Raw genomic sequence first — 21,750 nt, 5'->3', positions numbered from 1 at the left:
AACCTGGCGTTTTTCTAGGCTGATTTGACATGGAACTACACTCTCATCTGGCGTAATAATCAAGGCAACTTGCAAACGTACCATAGGCGCAGTGATATCGTACGCAGCATCTGAAAATAGTCTCCATAGACATCAAGCAGTAGTAGTGCCAGTAGCTGCAAGTTGCCTTGATTATTACGCCAGATGAGAATGTAGTTCCATGTCAAATCAGCCTAGAAAAACGGCAGGGTTCATTTTCAGTTGGTCTTATTGCACTTTCTAACTTGAGAGGACACACGTTTTAAATGGGAAAATTACCAGAAATATTAGTCACTTTTAAACATGAAGCTAGCAGGCGAGAAGCTAATGGTCTAATCCGATTCAATGATCTATGCTAGGCTGAAGCTAAAAGTTGTATCGCCAGACTCACAGAATGGCTGGATGAACGGGAACAAGGTAAATATCGATTGTTTTGCTCGAGGGAGGGTGGAAAATGAGCGTATTTCCACAAATGGCGGAATATCCCTTTAAACAGTCCGTGGTCAGAGCGTGAAATGTCTTTTGAAATACTTTTGGGCCGTTGTTGTACTCTTCTGGTATAGGTATCCTGCAGGGTAGGGAGAGGTGCTCTGATGGTACCTTTCGCAGTAAATGTCAAGTGTCTGAAAAAGAGAAAGAAAGCATACATTACAATTGACCCATGAATATACAGTAATTAATGCAAACTACTCCGGTTGTGTGACAAATAAAAGCAAACCCACACTAGTCAGGTGCAATAGATAGAAGTAATGCAGATGTGTACAATACACCACCATAGCAAAGTTTGGGAGTTCACTTTGATATGTCCAGTGTTTTGTTTTTGGAAAGGGGACATTTTGAAGTGACCCTACACTTCTGAACAGAAGTATGTCTATGTGATATCATACCTAATCTCATAATTGCCTGCGGCAACTCTGCCTTCATGCGAACACCACTTTTCTGATGCCTAACATACTGTCAGGCCATCTCCCATCTGACTTGCAATAGCAGCCTCTGGCTCCAGGCTGGGACTTCTGGATGGCTCCTAAAAAGAATAAACAGCAATTGCCATATAATTTGTTAATAAACAGCAATTGCCATACAAAACAAATCATAGCTTTAAAAAATAAGCAAGGCAATCAGATGTAGAAATAGAAATGATGATTACCTTGCCATGAGGCAGCCTTGCCACCCTTGTCACCATCTATGTTACTTCTTGATATCAGTTTATTTATGAACATAAATAAAACACAAACACTTACACCATGTTGAGGGCAGCAGCCATGGCTAACAGACATCATCAGGGTAGTGCCATCAGGTAGTGCCATCAGGGTAGACCGACTTCGCCCTGGACAGTTGTTGACAGTTGAGCCCACAAAGTCATAACAGACACATGAAAGGAGGGGATAAACTAAACAGTTACAGACACAAATACAGTACATGCACACATATTAAATGCTATATGTGTCTCTATTTGGTGAGTGAACTCACTTGCAGCAGAGCCATATAAAGAGAGAGTTGCGACAACTCCATTGACGCTAATGTTCCATATTTTCTCAACAATAGTTCCCGGAAGTTAGGATCGAACACTCGTTAACAGACTGTAAAAGACGGTTATTTTATGATTCTAACGAACAGTCAGAATCGCTTCCGGGAACTATTTGAACTACTTTAAGTTACACGAACCACGTCACAAACCGAATTTTCTGTACCCGAGTTGTAGCAACTCTCTCTTTATATGGCTCTGACTTGCAGGCTTGGAACTTCTTCCTTATGGAAGTGACACACATTTGGAACATTCCAAAATGCACACAGCCTAAGTGTCTCTGACACAGCGTTCTCAGGGCAGCAGTCCTCACACCACCTACTAACAGAGGGAACAGAAAGAGGCTTACATTAATTAATACATTGCAAAACACACAGAACATGAAAAGACCATCACTGAAGCACTACTACACTCACATGCATCTTAAATAAACACATGCCTCAATGTAAGTCACCAAACATTGGGCAAATAAAGGCTATAAAATGAATACCATTTAGCCAAACACTACCCTTCACAAACTAAAGATCCCTTTACTTATCGGCATGATATTTCTGGTAATTGAAATTCCCCAAATGCTCCCCTTTCACATCCACTATATGACGGATCTATGAGCATGACTATGCAAAACTACAGTTCCTAAATTAGGGGTGAGATAACTTACACATCAGCCTACTTCATTCATTTGTTTTACTGGTCCTCTTTCCAGTTATAGCAACACTACATATTATGCATCAACACTACATGTATTAAGTTTAATGTTAACTACCCATGCCCCATGGAGTTCGCAAAGTAATGTTACTAACTAGCTGCTAACGTTAACAACTTTCACCTGTGTCTGTCTGCTAGCTAACTTCATAGTGGGGTACGAATTGTAATTCTGTAGGATTTTTTTGCTAAAATTGATTTTTTTGTTTTATTTGCTTTATTTGGGGTCCTACTGTTGAAAAATGACGGGGTGCAAATTTTCTGACCCCGTTTTGCCCTTCCTCTGGGGGGCGCTTTCTCACCTTGGCCAGGATACTGACTGCAATCATACATCTACTAATAATGATCACATTTTCACAATCTTGGTGTCAATTTAGGGGTTATTGAGGATGCTGAGTCCATTTATGACAGTTTCATTGTGATCAGAAGTTGTTATGACTCATTTTTACATAACATTGCAGTAATAAAGGCAAATCCAATGGGGCAAAGTCGCCAAACAGTAAGTGAGCTCATATCTTGGGAACGCTTTGATGTATGTTAACGAGACTTGGTCACATGACAACTGACCCCCTCCCAAGGGTACACAACAAATGTGGTGTAATTTGGCCAATGGGGGGCGCTATAATTAGCAAACCTGCGTTTAGAGGTTACAGTAGATCATGATGATGTTGGGTTAGCAAAAAAAAGAGTATGGCTAGTCATACTCTTCATACTCATATTGATGATTATTGCAAATTTTACCCACTCATTATAAACAATTGCCCATTTTGGATTTTCCTGAAAGAGAGACTAGATCATCAGCAGTCACAAATTTGTTTGGCCCCCTCATTGCTGCTTGCCAATTTTTGTCAAAGATAACTATTTCAACACAAGATATGTCTTTTAATTCTGTCTAATGACACAAAGCTGAGAATCACATTGCTAAGATACAGACAGAAGATACAAGAAGAAAAAATTATCAAATCGTGAGCTGAGAATTATAAGGTTCTATCTCCATTTTGGTCGAAATTGAGTTTTTGACATCATCTGATCCATTAGGTGCTTATTAATGCCTGTGTGGTGTAATTTTTGTAAAAAAAAAAAAAAAAAAAGTTAATTATTAGCAAAATAAAAAGGTACTACAGTACAGTTTTGCTAGCTATGTAAAACTTTGATGCTCAATATCTCAGAACTACCCTAAACGGAGATAGAACCTTATAATTCTAAGCTCACGAAATGATGCCATTTGTAATGGATGGCAGCTAAAAATCGTTAAATGTAAAAATGTATGAAAATCAATATCGGATGAAATGAGAAAATTATCTTTTTCTTGTAAACAACTTAAGTGTGACAAGCAGTATGACACAAAATACCCCAGAAATGTTTCACTATCAGTAAACTGAAGAGTGTGTGTTATATGAAAGTCTCGATTTCAATTTGAAATATGGAGCAAGAAAATCTAAACCGAGAGATGAGAGGAAAAATCACATGTAAAATTCTAGCTCTAAATAAGGTGGTTCTTCAAATCCAAAGGATAGGAGAAACCCTATGAGCCCTAGGCTGTTTTAAGGGCATTTCCACTACCTTTAGTTAGAAGCATTTATCCTGGTCATTGTAAGTGCCATTCACACATGCTACATAATACAAGAACCATGGTGGAGGGATACTTTGGAGCTGAGCAATTTACAGAAATATGTGGTGTGTGCCTTGCAGAAATAAATGGCAAATTTGATTTAGTGATGAGAAATGATTTTGAGAAATGACACGAGCTAATCTAACCTGACTTGTTTGCGTGGCACACATTACGTGCACACATGATGATTCTCTATAATAACTTTTTACTGCATCGCAATGAACAAAGTAAAGGCAAAAAAGTGTTTATTTGTCAAACAAATTTGGATGCAAATGAATTGGATACCATACAGGAATTTGCTAGGATCTCACAACTGGATTATGAATGTGCCTTGCCATAGAGAAACACATGATAATGTTGGATTATGAACATAAGCTATTATGCCACAAAAAATACACAAAAACATGGGGTAAGTGGAGCTAAATGAAGTTATTATTTTGCTGTCACTTCGTCTCTTCCATGACCTAGAAGGTTGTATGGTATCTGTGGATAGCTCTGTGTCTCCTCTTTCATCTGACATGTGTGCCATAGCTTTCTGATCTTTGGTTCAAGAGTAAATCAAACGAGAGTAATGGTAGCCTAAGCTATATGACATTATTATTTGTTTGTCACTTTGTCTACTTTTCAGTGGCGATTCTAGAGATTTGTAACAAGGGTGGCCCTAGTGGGGCACTGGTTAATTCAAGGGTGGCATCTAGATAAACAGAAACAGGCTCAAGTTGTTAAATTAGCACACATGCATGAGTAAAACCATGCACCAAGCACCATACTCATACACTGAAGGACAAAAAAGGACAAAGACCATACTCTCACATCAAATGTCTTTGTAATTGGATAAAATGTCAAATACAGTTTGCAGCTCATTTTCAGCTCTGAACAAAACCCTTTCAGAAATTAGGCCATTTGAGCAAAAGTGGAAGTGTGAAATGTTTTTTTGCCAGTGGTTCTGAACTGGTCTGGTTTTGGAACCCATAATTTCACAAGTTCATAAAGTTGTGACCAACTCAGGGTGTCTGCAGGTTTTAACAAGTGCAATTTTAGACTTTTTTAGACCTTTTTTAGACCATCATGGGTTAAATTTAAGACCTTCACGAAATATTAAAAAAAGAAATAACAAAGCCAGATTGCGGTCAATTGACATTTGCTCGCACACAGAGAATCAAAAACTTGCTACTGCATCCAGACCTGCAAACCCCTCAGCGTAAAAAAGGTGACAGTGTCCGACAGGGGGGGGTTATGTATATATTACTATACAGTATATATTATTATATATTATATTATTATATATAATACATATACATGTATGATGTATGTAAACACAAACATACACACACGCACACACACAGGGGAGAATACGTATTTGAACCCATGCTTAAGTTGACTTAAAAGAGGAATAGAAAATCATCTTCATGCCTTAATTAAAAAAATGAGTAAAAATCAAGGATTTTCTTCAAAAAATTAAGAATGTATTGAAATAAATACATTTTCTCACTTAAATACAGGGGGCATACAGTAAGGAGGCCTGTTTTGACCCCTATGTCAATTCCCATAGGTGCAGGAGGATTTTTTTTAATATGCCTATGTATCTAATATTAAGGTTTCTCGACCACTTTTAATGGTTTATGTTCAAGTGGCATACACACAACAATCCGTTTTAAAGTTTTTATGTTGACAACAAGACATGTTGCTACAGAAACACGATAGTAGTTCATTTCAGTGGGCTAGCGATTTAGCTGCTATGTGTTTTCAATAGGTTATAATGGGTCAACTAGCTAACAAGCTAACTCTACCGTTAGAGAGCTTACGTTAACCTACAATGATCTGTGTGTCCTGAACACATTTATGTCGCACATAAACAATAAACCGTATCAAAATAAACCATTAAAAGTGGTCGAGAAACCTTAATTCACATTTAATATTTCCAGTTACGACCCCCGGGCTGCCGCCATTGTTTTCTGATTTTTTTTGTAACTCCCGCCTCTGTGTACAACGCAGGCTTCTGATTTGCTCTGAGCGGTTCAAATTTGCATAGATAAACCACTGGATATAATCTGAAGCACTAGACTGTCTCGCTAACTAACCACTAAGCTAACCTGTTGAGCTACTGTTGACCACCGTTTTCAACGAGTATCCTGCCTGTCACTCAACCGAAACGCTAGGTGTGCGACCACCCCCCTTGGGCGAAATTTTAACAGGCGTATTTCGCGTGGTGACATGCCCTGTGGAAACCCAGCGTAAGGGCAGCATTCAACAGCGTGGAAAAGGACGCAAAACAAAACAAAACAAAACATTAGTCCTTTGTCGATATTTTGCATTGAAACGTAGGTCTTAAATTACCCAAACTCAATTTTAGACTTACAGTGCAAATATCTCTATATTTTAGACTTTTTTAGGCCTAAAATCGAAAATGTGTAATTTTAGACTTTTTTAGACTTTTTAAGACCCCGCGGACACCCTGCCAACTATATATTTAGCATTCAGGCCAACGAATATGGTGAGGTAGCCTACATAAGACACGCAAAGTGCCTGGCCTATTTGTCTGGAAAATGCAGATGTTTGGCATTATATTTGTGAAGTCTTTAACTGCTGATATTACTCAAAGCACTACTCGTCAGGTTTGTCTTTGTCAGGGGTGCGTTGTTTCCAAGTGGCACTTTAGTTTGGATGGTTTTATGCTCTCATGTGCACCCTACACTGTCTTATTCTGTCCTCAATTTATCACATTCTATCTTACTGCATACTTTTATACAATTAGCTCCCTAACATTATATCTAACATGACATGTCACATAAACATTGTCTATGTCCATGCCATGGCAATGACTGACATAGGCTATGAATAAATTTGATCAAAATAACGGGCCAATGATAGATCTGATCAGGTAGCATTTTAAATTTACATTTTTAATTTCTTTTTAGCCACAAGCTCCGCGACCCATCACTCAGATCAGTACCACAACCCACTTTTGGGTTCCACCAGTTAAGAAACACTGGCCTAAGCTATAAACTGTCCACAATATCAATATTACATTAGGGTAGGAGATTATTTACAATACAACATAACAAAACAACAGTGTCGGCTGAGTAGGTAGAATAGGCAGATATAAAAATCTGCCTACATAACGTGATTCTACAATTGCAATACTGGGTTCTGTGTGTGTAATAAGATGGGCACTGGCAGATGCGATAGGTAAATATACTGTATGTTCTTGTGTTAGCGCAAGCAGTAGCCTGTAGGCCTATTGTAAACTCACATGCTAAAAACAATAAGCCATGTAGCCTATAACTGCAAGCATGTTTGCTAGATTGCTTATATTTCTGAACCCTGATATTTCAAACTAGTGTGCTGCAAGTGCATCAAGAAATTTCTCGCCTTTGACTGTTAATGGCGAATAGTAGACTAGGATTTTGGGGTGGCACCTGGGGTGGCCAATTGAATCTCAAGGGTGGCCTGTGCCACCCGGAGCCACCCCTCTGGCTACGCCCCTGCTATTTTTATAACACAGAAGGATGTATTTGGTATCAATGGAAAGCTCTGTTTCTCCTCTTTCATCTGATATGCGTGCATGTCTGTGCAATCCCGGGTTTGTGAGTAATTCAAGCGAGAGTAATGGATGTGCGGGTGAACGCAGAGAGCAGTATAGACTATAAATATGATTAATTTAATGGCAAGTGTTTAGTCTCGTTGGAAAGCCCCAGTTCTGCTCTTTCGTGTAATAAAGGCTTCATCTCGCTGCAACTAATAATTGCGGAGCAGTGTAACAGAGAAGAGTGGGAGTGTTTTTTGACGCACTTGGTCAATAGGGCTCATAGAGTTAAAAGGGATCCATTACAAATGGCATCATTTGATAATTTTGTCTTCTTGTATCTTCTGTCTGTATCCTAGCAATGTGATTCTCAGCTTTGTGTCATCAGACAGAATTAAAAGACATATCTTGTGTTGAAATAGTTATCTTTGACAAAACTTGGTAAGCAGCAATGAGGGGGCCAAACAAAGTTCTGACTGCTGATTGTACTGGGGACATGTTTATGTGTAACACAGCGAGTGGTTCATTAAACGATACACGCACTGGACGTGCTGGTCTCCGCCTGTTCATTCATGGTAATAACACATGGTGTCAGAAGTTAAGAAGAGTTTGTGCAATCTTAAAAGAAAAAGATTTTAACTCCGGAGCCTTACGACAGAACAGAGGAAGAAGAAAAATAAAATTAAAAAATCAGTAAAAGGATTTACCTTCACGAACGTGAACGTCATTCAGACTAGCGTGTTTACAACTAGCCAAAGCCAGGCCGGCTATAGCATCCTGTGGACATCGGTTATTAAGAAGGAGAAAGATTTTCTCGGAGCTGCACGAAGCGTGAGTAGAGGAGAGATCAAGTAGCCTAATCCATCACTAGGAAGCACCCGTAAACGGAATGGACATTCATTAGCGATCTAGCTCCAGTCCAGGGCATGCCAAATAGACGTGAAAGACGACACAGTGAAAGTGAAAGTTTATCGGATGATTCGCTCTCGCCAGAAGATAATCAGCAAGAGGACAGTGTCAAGACCCCCAGATAGACTGGACATATAGAAGAGGGGTGGATAGGTTTTGAAGGACTGTAGAATGTTCATCTACACTGCTGCATTAGTTTAGAGCAGCTCATGTTCGAAGGAAAAAAAAAAAGGAAAAGAAAAGACAGTTTGTATGTTGTTAACAAGATGTTAATATTAGATTATTTCAGTTTGTTCATTTAGTTATTAATGACTTTCAGGAGTGAGTAAAATAAAAGAGTCATGGGATCCTGGGTAGGTCACAGCAGAAGATTAGATTTACTTTTATTTAGGATGTACTTCCTTTCTAAAAGGAGGAGGTGTACTGGGGACATGTTTATGTGTAACACAGCGAGTGGTTCATTAAACGATACACGCACTGGACGTGCTGGTCTCCGCCTGTTCATTCATGGTAATAACACACTGATGATCTAGTTTCTCTTTCAGGAAAATCCAAAATGGGCAATTGTTTATAATGAGTGGGTAAAATTTGCAATGATCATCAATATGAGTATGAAGAGTATGACTAGCCAATGGAATTTTGCTAACCAACATCATCATGATATACTGTAACCCCTAAACGCAGGTTCGCTAATTATAGCGTCCCCGAGTGGCCAAATTACACCAAATTTGTTGTGTACCCTTGGGAGGGGGTCAGTGACCAAGTTTCGTTAACATACATCAAAGCGTTCCCAAGATATGAGTTCACTTACTGTTTGGCGACGTTGCCCCATTGGATTTGCCTTTATTACTGCAATGTTATGTAAAAATGAGTCATAACAACTTGTGATCACAATGAAACTGTCATTAATGGACTCAGCATCCTCAATAACCCCTAAATTGACACCAAGATTGTGAAAATGTGATCATTATTAGTAGATGTATGATTGCAGTCAGTATCCTGGCCAAGGTGAGAAAGCGCCCCCCAGAGGAAGGGCAAAACGGGGTCAGAAAATTTGCACCCCGTCATTTTTCAACAGTAGGACCCCAAATAAAGCAAATAAAACAAAAAAATCAATTTTAGCAAAAAAATCCTACGGGACCATTATTTCATGACAATTCGTACCCCACTATCAGCCTTCAGCCTGCATGGTAACAGCCACTTTAAGCTAAGCTACTTGGGTCTGATATTTCATTCAAACTAAAACTCTACATTCATAACGACATATCAGACTGAATTATTGCTAGATATGATATTGACTATCATTCGAAAAATCCCACATGATGGTTAAGTTAGTTACTGGAAAAGTTAACATTAACAGCTAACATCGCTAACGCTAGCGACGTTAGCTCGCTAGTTCTAGCTATAGTGCTATGCTGATTCTAACATGACAATAATGGCTTTGGTTAACATTTCATTGTGAAAACAATACATTTCTAATAAATTCCCGTTTTCAATTGGCATACAAAAGTACTGTAATTCTTACCTTGAATATGATGTTTGTACAGAGTTGAAAATTGCAGTCAGATTCATGACTGAAAAGTGACGGTTGAAGTGAAGTCATTCTGGCTGGATTTGAAAAGTCCGGGGTGGGGGATGGGAATTACTGCGTGTGCGCATGCGCTTATCAAGAGGCGATAAGCAGCCGTTAAAAACAATCGTGGAAAATTATTAGGCTGAAATGTGTTATGCTTGCTCAATAGTGTGATCAAAGCCTTAATTCTTGACATCAAATTGACTTTCTCAACCGTCTCTGGTATGTCATTATGAGTTAAAAGAAAGATAAGATTAAAAAAGGGAAAACACAGTAGGCTAGTTTACTTAACTATTTACAGTAGCCTAGGCTACTAGTGGCTATATTGTGATTTATTTACAGTAGTGTTTTGACTACTGTAATTTCTACGGTAACACTTACTACTGTAATTGTAGTTTACAGTAGAGGTACCGCATTTCCATTTACAGTATTTTATGTATTCACTGTGAAATGAAAACCAATTAAATACTGTGATTTCAGTAGTTTTACAGTAACTTACTGCCCAATTGTTGCCAGCAAGTTACTGTGAATACTTTTTACAGTAAAGGTACCGCATTTCCATTTACAGTATTTTATGCATTCACTGTCAAATGAAAACCAATTAAATACTGTGATTTCAGTTGTATTTACAGTAACTTACTGGCCAATTGTTGAAAAGAAAAAATACAGTAGTTTACTTTACTATTTACAGTACTATAGTGGCTATACTGTTTGTTTTACAGTAGTGCTTTGGCTACTGTAATGTCTACAGTAACACTTGGACTACTGTAATTGTAGGGGCGTTACTGTACATTTTACAACATTCTACTGTAAAAAACATATACAGTAGTGCTACTGTGAAATTTCCTGTAAATAACTGTGAATTTCACAGCCATTTTTTACAGTTTAATTGTGGGCCTAACCATATGTTCTCAGACTATTGCCTCATACTGTACCTTTTTTCAATCTACATTGTGTGTCTAGCTGTCTTTTATCTGTCTCCCACTCAGGGACTGGAAATGTTTGGATGAACAGAACTGAAACGGTAACAAAACCAATTCATTTGTTCCGGAGTGAAGACCTACTAGTTGATAAAAAAAAAAATCAAACATTAGTTAACTGCCCTTTCCTTGTAGGTATAAACTATAAATACTGAAACATTGTGTGAAATAACAGGCAACCAGAGACTCTAGGAGAATACCTAGGCCTGGCATGCAGTTGGTAGCACCATACATAGGTTAGTCCTACAGGGCTTAAAGCAAGGACATTTTATTCTCCAATAGTGTCTCTCTCTCTCTCTCTCTCTCTCTCTCTCATTATTTCTCTCTGTGATACATGCTCTGCCTGTTAATGTCTTGTTGTTTTATTGTCATCATTATTCACTCTTTTGTATTGATTTGAAGCATTTGTTCAATTATACATTTCCAAAACAAACAGTATTACCACATCAATAAACATGGAATAAGAATGTAGCACTTGGAAGTTTTTCCTTGTGCTGGCTTTCCATCTTCCTGTACAAATATTACCCAAGTTTCTTTTTAAGTTCAACTCAGGCGCCAGGCCCACCTCCTCCGCACACACACTCAACCCCCACACACCTAACACCATTTCATCACCCCAAATCAAACAACACACCTCCAACAAACCCACACACCCTATTAAACCAACCCCCCCCCCACCAAGACATACCAACAACACCCCCCCCACACACACACACACTCCACATAAACCCCCATTCACATACTCATCATCATTCCAACCATGGGACAATTGTGAATGGTTCTGTTCAGAACTGAAAATGCAACTGTATTTGCCAGGACAGATGAACAGACGACAGATGTGCTGTAGGTTGCTAGTGACAAACTCTTTCAGATCTCTTTGTAAATTAGATTAAAAAAATGTTTGAATTGTCGTGACTCTCCCCTACTCTCGCCCAAAATATCAGACGCAGCCTAACTGCACACACACTTTAGGACAAATGGGACAGTTTAGCCCCTCATTTCTCCAACTTGGTGCAATAGGCTACTAGTCAGAACACTATAGGCCTAGATGACACCATGTTCTTTTCTTTTTTTTTAAGTATATTTTTTGGGCCATGCCTTTAATCAGATAGGATAGTATAGAGAGACAGGTAGCGAGTGGGATCCGGAGAGGACCACAGGGTGGGAATCGAACCTGGGTCGCCGGCGAGCAGTGCAGGTGCCCCAGCCAGTCGCACCACAGCTGGGGCCTACACCATGTTGTTAACCTGTAACTTAACATAGTATAACAAGGCAACAATTCCACTTAATTACCAGATGTTATTTATTACTTGGGTGACAATAAAATCAAACACCTATGAGCTCTATACGGAATAAATTCATTTGCCAAACCTGATGAATAACGTTAGGCTACTGTTTGCAAGCATGTTTGCTTTCCCCGACTGATATATCACAGCTGTTTTCCACAGAAAAAAACCCCCACACAAAACACAAAACATGTGCAGCATCAGGATTTGCTTGAAACGGTAGCAGACAGTGAAGGTCATTCAAATATTTGCAAAACATAGGCTACTTTGGTAAGGCGAGTGGCGCCTATTTTAATACCAGTGACAGCACTCTAAACAACATTCGCGTAGGCCTACTTATGTCTTCGTATTGCCAGTGCAAATGAAAATGAAAAACAGTTCTTGGGGACAGTAGTTAGTAACACTGATTTAAAAGTGTACTATTCCTATAACTGAGTTACTACAACTATGGTTCAAAAGAGACTATGCTGTCCGGCGACAAGAGATTCCATTCACTAGCTAAGCTAGTGGGAGTGCTGTCGGACTAAGAAAATGCATGCACGGAGACAAACATGTTTTTGCTCACTTATCTAACTCGATGGGAGATGGTGAATAACTCAATTTCATAAAACGGTGGTGTGCTCCTTTAAAGTTGAGCTGGCTCTTGAGCACAAGGAAATGCCCTTCATGTGTAAACATTAAACTACTTGAACTTCATCCCGACTGCTCCTAGTTTCCCGTAAAAGCTGACTGACTTGCCATTACAAGTGGATATACAGTAAATGGTTATGGTTATGGTTATGGTTATTTAGCAGACGCCAAATCAGACAGGTCAAACTCTGTTGGTAGGCCTATTCCAAGAAAAGGTGGGATCATCAACATGCCTAAGTAATCATTTACAGTAACTTACTGGCCAATTGTTGCCAGTAAGTTACTGTGAAAACCTTTTACAGTAAAGGTGCTGTATTTCCATTTACGGTAACTTACTGGCCAATTGTTGCCAGTAAGTTACTGTGAATACTTTTTACAGTAAAGGTCCCGCATTTTCATTTACAGTATTTTATGTATTCGCTGTAAAGTGAAAAACAATTGATTTTAAATTAAGATTTTTTTTTTTTTTTAGTTGCATATACAGTATTGGTTGTTTCCCTGTAGAAGCTAGGTCAGTTAAATACTGTGAATTCAATTGAACTTACATTAGCAATCATTAATAGAATAACTCATATTCCAAAATATTTCAGTTAACTGCAGACAATAAAACATTTTTAACTTTTGTTATTTATTTAAGACATTTCAAATGTATGACTCAAGTGGATGTTGACAGACAACAGTAGACATGGTTTGAACACAACAACATCCTTATCTGATTTGACACAGATAAGGGGGTTAAAAGCACAGTGTGTGTAAGTGCAGTATGGCAACTGGCAAGTCTATGTAATGTAGTATAAGGAGTTGTGTGTGTACAGGATGCGGAGTAAAGAAACTCATCCCCAGTCTGTTTTGTGGGTGTTCCCTCAGTCTGCCACGTGGGAACAGAGACGTCTGCTTGACCTCAGTGGTTTAAACAGTCCGTGGTCAGAGCGTGAAATGTCTTTTGAAATACTTTTGGGCCGTTGTTGTACTCCTCTGGTATAGGTATCCTGCAGGGTAGGGAGAGGTGCTCTGATGGTACCTTCCGCAGTAAATGTCAAGTGTCTGAAAAATAGAAAGAAAGCATACATTACAATTGACCCCGTTCATGAATATACAGTAATTAATGCAAACTACTCCGGTTGTGTGACAAATAAAAGCAAACCCACACTAGTCAGGTGCAATAGATAGAAGTAATGCAGATGTGTACAATACACCACCATAGCAAAGTCTGGGAGTTCCCTTTGATATGTCCAGTGTTTTTTTTTTTTTTTAAGGGGACATTTCGAAGTGACCCTACACTTCTGAACAGAAGTATGTCTATGTGATATCATACCTAATCTCATAATTGCCTGCGGCAACTCTGCCTTCATGCGTACACCACTTTTCTGATGCCTAACATACCGTAGGCCATCTCCCATCTGACTTGCAATAGCAGCCTCTGGCTCCAGGCTGGGACTTCTGGATGGCTCCTAAAAAGAATAAACAGCGATTGCCATATAATTTGTTAATAAACAGTAATTGCCATACAAAACAAATCATAGCTTTAAAAAATAAGCAAGGCAATCAGATGTAGAAATAGAAATGATAATTACCTTGCCATAAAGCACCCTTGCCACCCTTGTCACCATCTATGTTACTTCTTGATATCAGTTTATTTATGAACATAAATAAAACACAAACACTTACACCATGTTGAGGGCAGCAGCCATGGCTAACAGACATCATCAGGGTAGTGCCATCAGGTAGTGCCATCAGGGTAGACCGACTTCGCCCTGGACAGTTGTTGACAGTTGAGCCCACAAAGTCATAACAGACACATGAAAGGAGGGGATAAACTAAACAGTTACAGACACAAATACAGTACATATGCACACATATTAAATGCTATATGCGTGTGTCTCTATTTGGTGAGTGAACTCACTTGCAGGCTTGGAAATTCTTCCTTATGGAAGTGACACACATTTGGAACATTCCAAAATGCACACAGCCTAAGTGTCTCTGACACAGCGTTCTCAGGGCAGCAGTCCTCACACCACCTACTAACAGAGGGAACAGAAAGAGGCTTACATTAATTAATACATTGCAAAACACACAGAACATGAAAAGACCATCACTGAAGCACTACTACACTCACATGCATCTTAAATAAACACATGCCTCAATGTAAGTCACCAAACATTGGGCAAATAAAGGCTATAAAATGAATACCATTTAGCCAAACACTACCCTTCACAAACTAAAGATCCCTTTACTTATCGGCATGATATTTCTGGTAATTGAAATTCCCCAAATGCTCCCCTTTCACATCCACTATATGACGGATCTATGAGCATGACTATGCAAAACTACAGTTCCTAAATTAGGGGTGAGATAACTTACACATCAGCCTACTTCATTAATTTGTTTTACTGGTCCTCTTTCCAGTTATAACAACACTACATATTATGCATCAACACTACTGTACATGTATTAAGTTTAATGTTAACTACCGATGCCCCAAGGAGTTCGCAAAGTAATGTTACTAGGCCCCAGAGACGTGCGGTCAGGGTAGGCAGGGTAGGCAGTGCCTACCCTGAGTAAATTTCATTTTAAAAAGAAGGACGACACATATTTTAAAACAATATTATTAAAAGCTCACACTGAAGTCACAAACAATACAATTAGAATGCAATTTCAATTCTAGAAAGTAAATGTACGTCTTATTTATACCCAGGGGGCAAAACCCCCTATTTTAGGGAAATCAGACATGGGCTGCTGTAAAAGGTTGTCATACAAAAATAAAATCTAGGGTGTCCCAGGATCACAACCTGGGTGGCCAACCCGGTCAATAAGCTGCTGTTTGTGTTTTATCGCCCTCTTTATGCCCCATTATAAGTCTATGGACGAATATATTATGGGGTGAATAGGGTAAAAATTTTAACAAATAGATATTCCCACAAAAATTCCTCAGATGATTACTCACTGTAAGATAATACTTTTTTGTATTGCAAGTTTTCTGAAATATTTTATACATTCATGTAGATGAACCATTATCTAATGAAATATGCAAAATGTGCATACATTTATAGCCTTGGACTTGGGGGGCTTAAAGTGCACCTCTATCAACCCAACAAACTTTTTGTGAAAGATCTGGCTATGCTGAATATAAAAATTAATGTCAACATGGGAACATTTTGGGTTACACTAACCTAAAGCTACATGGGTGTTCATTGAGAATCAATGCATTACAATGCAATGCAAATACTTTAGAGAGATGCATGTTGTGGAAGAAGGTGAGACTTGTCATAGCACATATTAAATCATATCTACAGGGTGTACGATCCTAGAAAATATATAGGTTAGGCTCAGCCTAGGCTGTTTCTTACTGTATTTACCCATAAGGTACAGGCCAAACATTGATCATTTGGCTATTGCGTACATTTAGGCTAAGTGTATGATGCCTCATTTACATACTTGTACATGATATTTTTTAAAAAACTTGCAATACAAAAAAGTATTGCCTTAATGTAAATACTCATCTGAGGAATTTTTGTAGGGATATCTATTTGTTAACATTTTTACCCTATTCACCCCATAATATATTCATCCATAGACTTATAATGGGGCATAAAAAGGGCGATAACACACAAACAGCAGCTTATTGACCGGGGTGGCCACCCAGGTTGTGATCCTGGGACATCCTAGATTTTATTTTTGCATGACAACCTTTTACAGCAGCCCATGTCTGTAAAACCCCCTTTGCCCCCTGGGTATTAAGGTCAAAAACTCAAACGTGAAGGCTTACGCAAACAGCGATTCACAACACTGAACTACGCAGCAAAGCAAACATGCCTGGTTACCGTGGGAACGCCCAAGCAAGCCGTCCCGAAGCTTGCTTGGATTCCAAAGGCCAGGCCAGGGTAGGCTTGTAAGGTCTCTGCCTATCCTCACCATTCATTTCAATGCTGCGAATTTCGGAGATTGCGCATGCGTATTACATGATTCATGCGAAAGTTTATGAGCATCGATAAGCATGCTTATTCCCGCCAAGCGCTGCCTTTCGAACGCAGATAAGCCAATGGCAGTCCGGCCTCAATGGGACTCGGGACATCAGCTCGGACAACTCCACATAGGAAATAAACAGCAGGGAGGAGGCATACAATTACAAATTAATGGTGGATTTATGTAGTTTAGCTAATTAAAAACCCAGACGAATAACCATAATCGACCAAGTACACCGAGAGGCTAGAAAACGAGGTTATAATTCATCAACAGTAGCCTACAAGATCAAGATGTGTCACGTTTGCAGCAGGTCGGCGTGATAGCTGCTAAAGAAGCCAACAAAGCACAAGGTATTCATAATGTCACGGGCAGAAAAAAAGGTTTGGGTCTCAGTTAAAACGATTTCCCCCCTCTTAATCCCCCATAAATACCAGTAGGTCTAGTGAGGGAAATTAGCTTTAGGCTATTTGTTATTAAAATATGATGATAAGGACCCCAACGAATTTTCTCCCTTTCCTTCTCAAACTACGTTGAAACTGCATCTTTAAAAGCCCAATTTTCTAAATTTCCCGGGGAGAAACCCCCGGACCCCCGTAGGTTGGAAAAAAATAATAATGAAAAAAATTGCACACCTAGTGACCCCTGATTCTGTGAAATGACTAAGTAGTAGGAGTATTACCATGAAAATGGAATTTACATAGTGAATGGCCACTGCCTACCCTGCCACAGACCCCACCGCACGCCACTGCTAGGCCCATTCATACTCAACGTGTGGCAATTTACGTCCGTATTTTGTACGCACGTTCTATCCGGTGGTGTATTCATACCTCCGTCCGTATTTTACGTGTGAATGCATAGCGCCCCCACTTTTTGACAATCATTTGTTCTATAATGTACTTCCATTGAAACGCATTGATTTTGACTTGACTTGATTTCTTCATTTCTGAGGTGATATGAAGTAATATCTAATATTCCCTTTGCATAGGCTTTTGGTATCTAATATAGAAGCAAATTGCAGCAATTATTTTGAAGCTGACTGTACCCTATCGTTCAGATTTAGTTTTCTAGAAATATATGCAAATTATTGCATATTTAGGTAAAACTGGTCTCATTTGCATATCTAACCATCACATTTCAGAAAACTTGCAATACAAAAATATTTGCCTTCATGTGAGTAAACAACTGTGAAAGTTTCAATTTGATATCTATAGTTTAACATTTTACCCATTTCACCAGTAGTAAATCCCAAAGGCAAAATGCATTGGAAATTGCTACCTTTGACCTTGAATAAAAGTATGTTCCACTAAATATAAATGGGTAGATTTTTAATATGTGATGCAGGAGGGTTTAAGGATCAATAAAAAGTATGAACCATTACTATAGCAATTAGTTTAAGTTTTGGCCCTTTTTTGAGCTAGATTGACTGGCCTATTAGCAGCGGGATTGAAATCACCGCGCAAGGCAGTATGGGAAAACCCAGGCTACATTCACTGTAAAATGAAAACCAATTAAATACTGTGATTTCAGTATTATTTACAGTAACTTACTGGCCAATTGTTGAAAAGAAAAAATACAGTAGTTTACTTTACTATTTACAGTACTATAGTGGCTATACTGTGTTTGTTTTACAGTAGTGCTTTGACTACTGTAATGTCTACAGTAACACTGGGACTACTGTAATTGTAGCGGCGTTACTGTAAATTTTACAACATTCTACTGTAAAAAGCATATACAGTAGTGCTACTGTGGAATTTCCTGTAAATAACTGTGAATTTCACAGCCATTTTTTACAGTGTATCTACAGGTCTTAGAAGGGCACTTCATGCCAATAGACCTCTGAAGGTAGCCTACGAAAAAAGCTATCTATGCCCATAAGGAGATCTGGTAGCTTGCCCTTTTTCCTATGGGAATAACATTAGACATGAACAAGATTTGAATTATTGCACCTGTTAACTCGTGTGGGGATAAGGAAATTGAAAATGCAGACATTTCATTAAACACACTATTGTCTTCTGCCTATGGATACTGTGACATACTAAGACATCAAACATTGATGTTGGCTATAGCCTACCAGAGCGAACTTGCATTGTAGGCCTACTACCATAGGTAGTTCGCTTCAATTAACACCTAGATCTCCTTACACGGTCAAAGATGGCAGCTTTGGATCCGGAAACTTCAGAGGTCTATTGCACATACTCAATGGGTGAGGAAAAGAGTGTGATACCAAATAGTTGTACTGTGTGTGTGTGTGTGTGTGTGTGTGTGTGTGTGTGTGTGTGTGTGTGTGTGTGTGTGTGTGTGTGTGTGTGTGTGTGTGCGTGCGTGCGTGCGTGCGTGCGTGCGTGCGTGTGTGCGTGTGTTATGTTCAGCCCAGAAAATAAATAAATGTTTAATCTCGGCCCTGGCAGTGGCGCAACTGGCTGGGGCACCTGCACCGTACGCTGGCGACCCGGGTTCGATTCCCGCCCCGTGGTCCTTTCCAGATCCCACCCCGACTCTCTCTCCCACTCACTTCCTGTCATTCTCTCTACTGTCCTGTCCAAATAAAGGCATAAAAAAAAGCCCAAAAAATAATCTTAAAAAAAAATAAAAATAAATAAATAAATGTTTAGGACAGTTTGGGACTACTTCAAGAGTCTCTTGCTGCTGTTCACTGGGTGAGTATCACTATAATGAGTAATCATGTTGTGTTAGCCTATGTCTTTTAATGATTACTTTTAAACACTCTTAAACTATTGCCCTTTTATGTACTATTACCTTGTGTGTTCCATATGGTGTGTTTCTATGTTACCCACAAAGCATTATCAGCATTAACATCAAAATGGGGTGAGGGGATCACACAATACCCATTGTAAGCATTTAATTGTCATGGCCACAAAGTGACCTTGAACGCATTTAACATGTCCTAGTCGTGACATCAGTTTCATCAGGTGACATCACCTTATATCTGCAGTTAAGGTTTGATAAAAAAAAAAAAAAATGCTCACTTGGATTCTGCAAATAGCCTTCTTCATTGTTGGTTTGTTGTGAGACATGTTTGGATATAGGTCACTTTGGCCTGTTTGTGCACAAAGGCCCTGTCAATTCTCTATTTGTTTTAATCCTGTTTCCGTTTACACTGCAGACAGCACACCTTAAAACTCATCCATCATTTAACAGCTCCGATAAAGCTTACCATGTGAATTTGTGTTTGTTTTCTTCTGTCACACGATCGATAACTGATGTCGTAAAACCACATGTAGGTTAATGCTAGTTGATGTGTGACAAGCCATAAATTGGTGCGTTTGAGAACCACCCACGGGGTGGGACATAGTCAGGTCAAGTGTTAATACAAAACATCTCGACATCATAGCCTAGACTTCATGCACGAGACGCACACAGCAACATGGCAGACAGACGGATTTTTATGGAAATATCTGAAGTCGAAGATTTCCTTAGGAATCCTCCACATGGATTTAGAGTGCAAAGTCGGGAGTCCGGACACACACTGGTGAAGTCCGACCCAAATAACTGTTGCGTGTTCATCGACGAATTTCACTCGAACAACAGAAAAGTTATCTTCCAGTTCTCAACGGGAAGGTAGGCCTAAACTTGAAATCCTACCGCTAAAAATTAAAATATGATCAATATGCTGTTGCTATAATCTTATTGAGTGTGTGTGTGTGTGTGTGTGTGTGTGTGTGTGTGAGAGAGAGAGAGAGAGAGAGAGAGAGAGAGAGAGAGAGAGGGGGGGGGGGGGGGTAGTCTGCTAAACTAATGCAGTGTCTTCTTTCTCAGAGAGTTCGTGGTCAACAATCTGGGCAGCTATTCAAAGATGAGGAAAAAAATAACTTCACAACAAATGTATCTGCTGGCATCTGCTAGTGATATCTGTTCACTAAAGGGTGAAAAACTATCTCGAACTGCTGAAGGTTGGTAAACAATCCAGATATTCGCAGAAATCTAACATTATCCTAATTCCTAGACCAATGCGTAATTATAGCGCATGCCAATTCCGCCAGGTTGGCATTCAGGGAGGCCAATGTCATGTTCTTATGTTTGCGTAAAACCTTTAACCAACTTGTGCCGTGCAAATTAATCTTGTAGCCTATCATTGTCACGTGATGAGTTTGATTTTAAGCATCCCTCCTCCCCTTTCACATTTTGCAGGGAGCACATACTTTATAGTGATGTTAAATGGGAAACACCCCTTTGTCAAATGGCAAATGGAACAAGTACTAGATCGGGCAATTTCTTCAGTGGCAGGAGAAAGCTACAACGTGGAAGTAAGAAGACTTTTTACATCAGTTGGACTCTGGCATTTTTCTCCACTTCCTGATGATGTAAATAGCCTATGCAATAGGATGTGACTTTCACCATGAAGTAATCTGTACACATTTCCCCACTTAGATCGACCTGAGCCAAGCATTGCAGAGTTGGGTGGGGAGAAGGGAAAATGTTCTTCCCAGTGGTTTTAAGGGGAAGTCTTGGACAGATTGTTCCTTTACCCTCAAGTACCATTCGGATGCCCTGTTCGACATTCCCTTCTGGTGTGGTCTGAGTAACCGCCATTTTAAGGTATAGGCTATAATCTTGTCTCAAGGTTCTTAAAAAAATGTACAGTGGTCTTTTCAAAGATGATAAACATTGTTAGCTTCTACTAACAATGTTTTGTTCTCCCACAGATAACTTATGAATAATGACACTTGAAGGCAAAGCTTCTCCCTTAGGTGGACGTGGATGTCATACAGGCAACTGCCAAAATCTCTGGTTTACTCCGACAAGCATGCATTTCATATAAGGATTTATAAGCATTTTATTTTTGATGGATATTGGTGATACTTTTGCATTATATGTCATTTTGTACAGTTGTAGCCTTATAATTAAATGTCTTTTGGCATCTGCTCAATGAATAATGTTACATGTAAATGTAAATGAAGACTGATGGATCAGAATAAGATTCTATTCACTGATGTAAATAAACTTGAATGTAAACTTTCTTTATAGTGATGTGAATCCATGCAGTTCTTTTATTTAATTATTT

General features: G+C 39.1%; 1 protein-coding gene and 1 long non-coding RNA gene across 4 annotated transcripts; one reads left to right on the top strand and one right to left on the bottom strand.

Moving 5' to 3' along the window:
- Positions 1 to 506: 506 nt before the first annotated feature.
- Positions 507 to 10,371, bottom strand: LOC134080545 (uncharacterized). 3 transcript variants are annotated; one of them, XR_009939224.1, is made up of 5 exons: positions 9,821 to 10,371; positions 1,747 to 1,864; positions 1,260 to 1,408; positions 906 to 1,042; positions 507 to 641 (listed from the first exon to the last, which is right to left on the bottom strand). It is a non-coding gene; the product is annotated as an uncharacterized LOC134080545 (long non-coding RNA). The 3 variants fall into 3 exon arrangements; XR_009939223.1 differs by lacking the exon at positions 9,821 to 10,371 and having other exon boundaries at positions 1,747 to 2,357; XR_009939222.1 differs by lacking the exon at positions 9,821 to 10,371 and having other exon boundaries at positions 1,260 to 1,345; positions 1,747 to 2,357.
- A 9,700-nt stretch (positions 10,372 to 20,071) lies between these two features.
- On the top strand, positions 20,072 to 21,705 carry LOC134080542 (mesenteric estrogen-dependent adipogenesis protein-like). Its single transcript, XM_062537045.1, has 5 exons — positions 20,072 to 20,306; positions 20,505 to 20,638; positions 20,877 to 20,992; positions 21,117 to 21,284; positions 21,392 to 21,705. The coding sequence occupies exons 1-5, from the start codon at positions 20,113 to 20,115 to the stop codon at positions 21,404 to 21,406; spliced, it is 627 nt and encodes a 208-aa protein (XP_062393029.1). The 5' UTR covers positions 20,072 to 20,112; the 3' UTR covers positions 21,407 to 21,705.
- The last annotated feature ends 45 nt before the right edge of the window (positions 21,706 to 21,750 follow it).

This window comes from Sardina pilchardus, chromosome 5 (genome assembly GCF_963854185.1).
Source record: "Sardina pilchardus chromosome 5, fSarPil1.1, whole genome shotgun sequence".
Classification (NCBI taxonomy): Eukaryota; Metazoa; Chordata; class Actinopteri; order Clupeiformes; family Clupeidae; genus Sardina; species Sardina pilchardus.
Note: the sequence above shows the minus strand (reverse complement) of the source record. Positions and strands in the feature narration are given on the sequence as shown.

Excerpts from the sequence above, each read along its gene's own strand:
- LOC134080542 (XM_062537045.1), top strand. The coding sequence starts at position 20,113 with ATGGCAGACAGACGGATTTTTATGGAAATATCTGAAGTCGAAGATTTC. Across the intron at positions 20,307-20,504 it reads TTCCAGTTCTCAACGGGAAG|AGAGTTCGTGGTCAACAATC; the intron begins GTAGGCCTAAAC and ends CTTCTTTCTCAG. Across the intron at positions 20,993-21,116 it reads GAGAAAGCTACAACGTGGAA|ATCGACCTGAGCCAAGCATT; the intron begins GTAAGAAGACTT and ends TTCCCCACTTAG.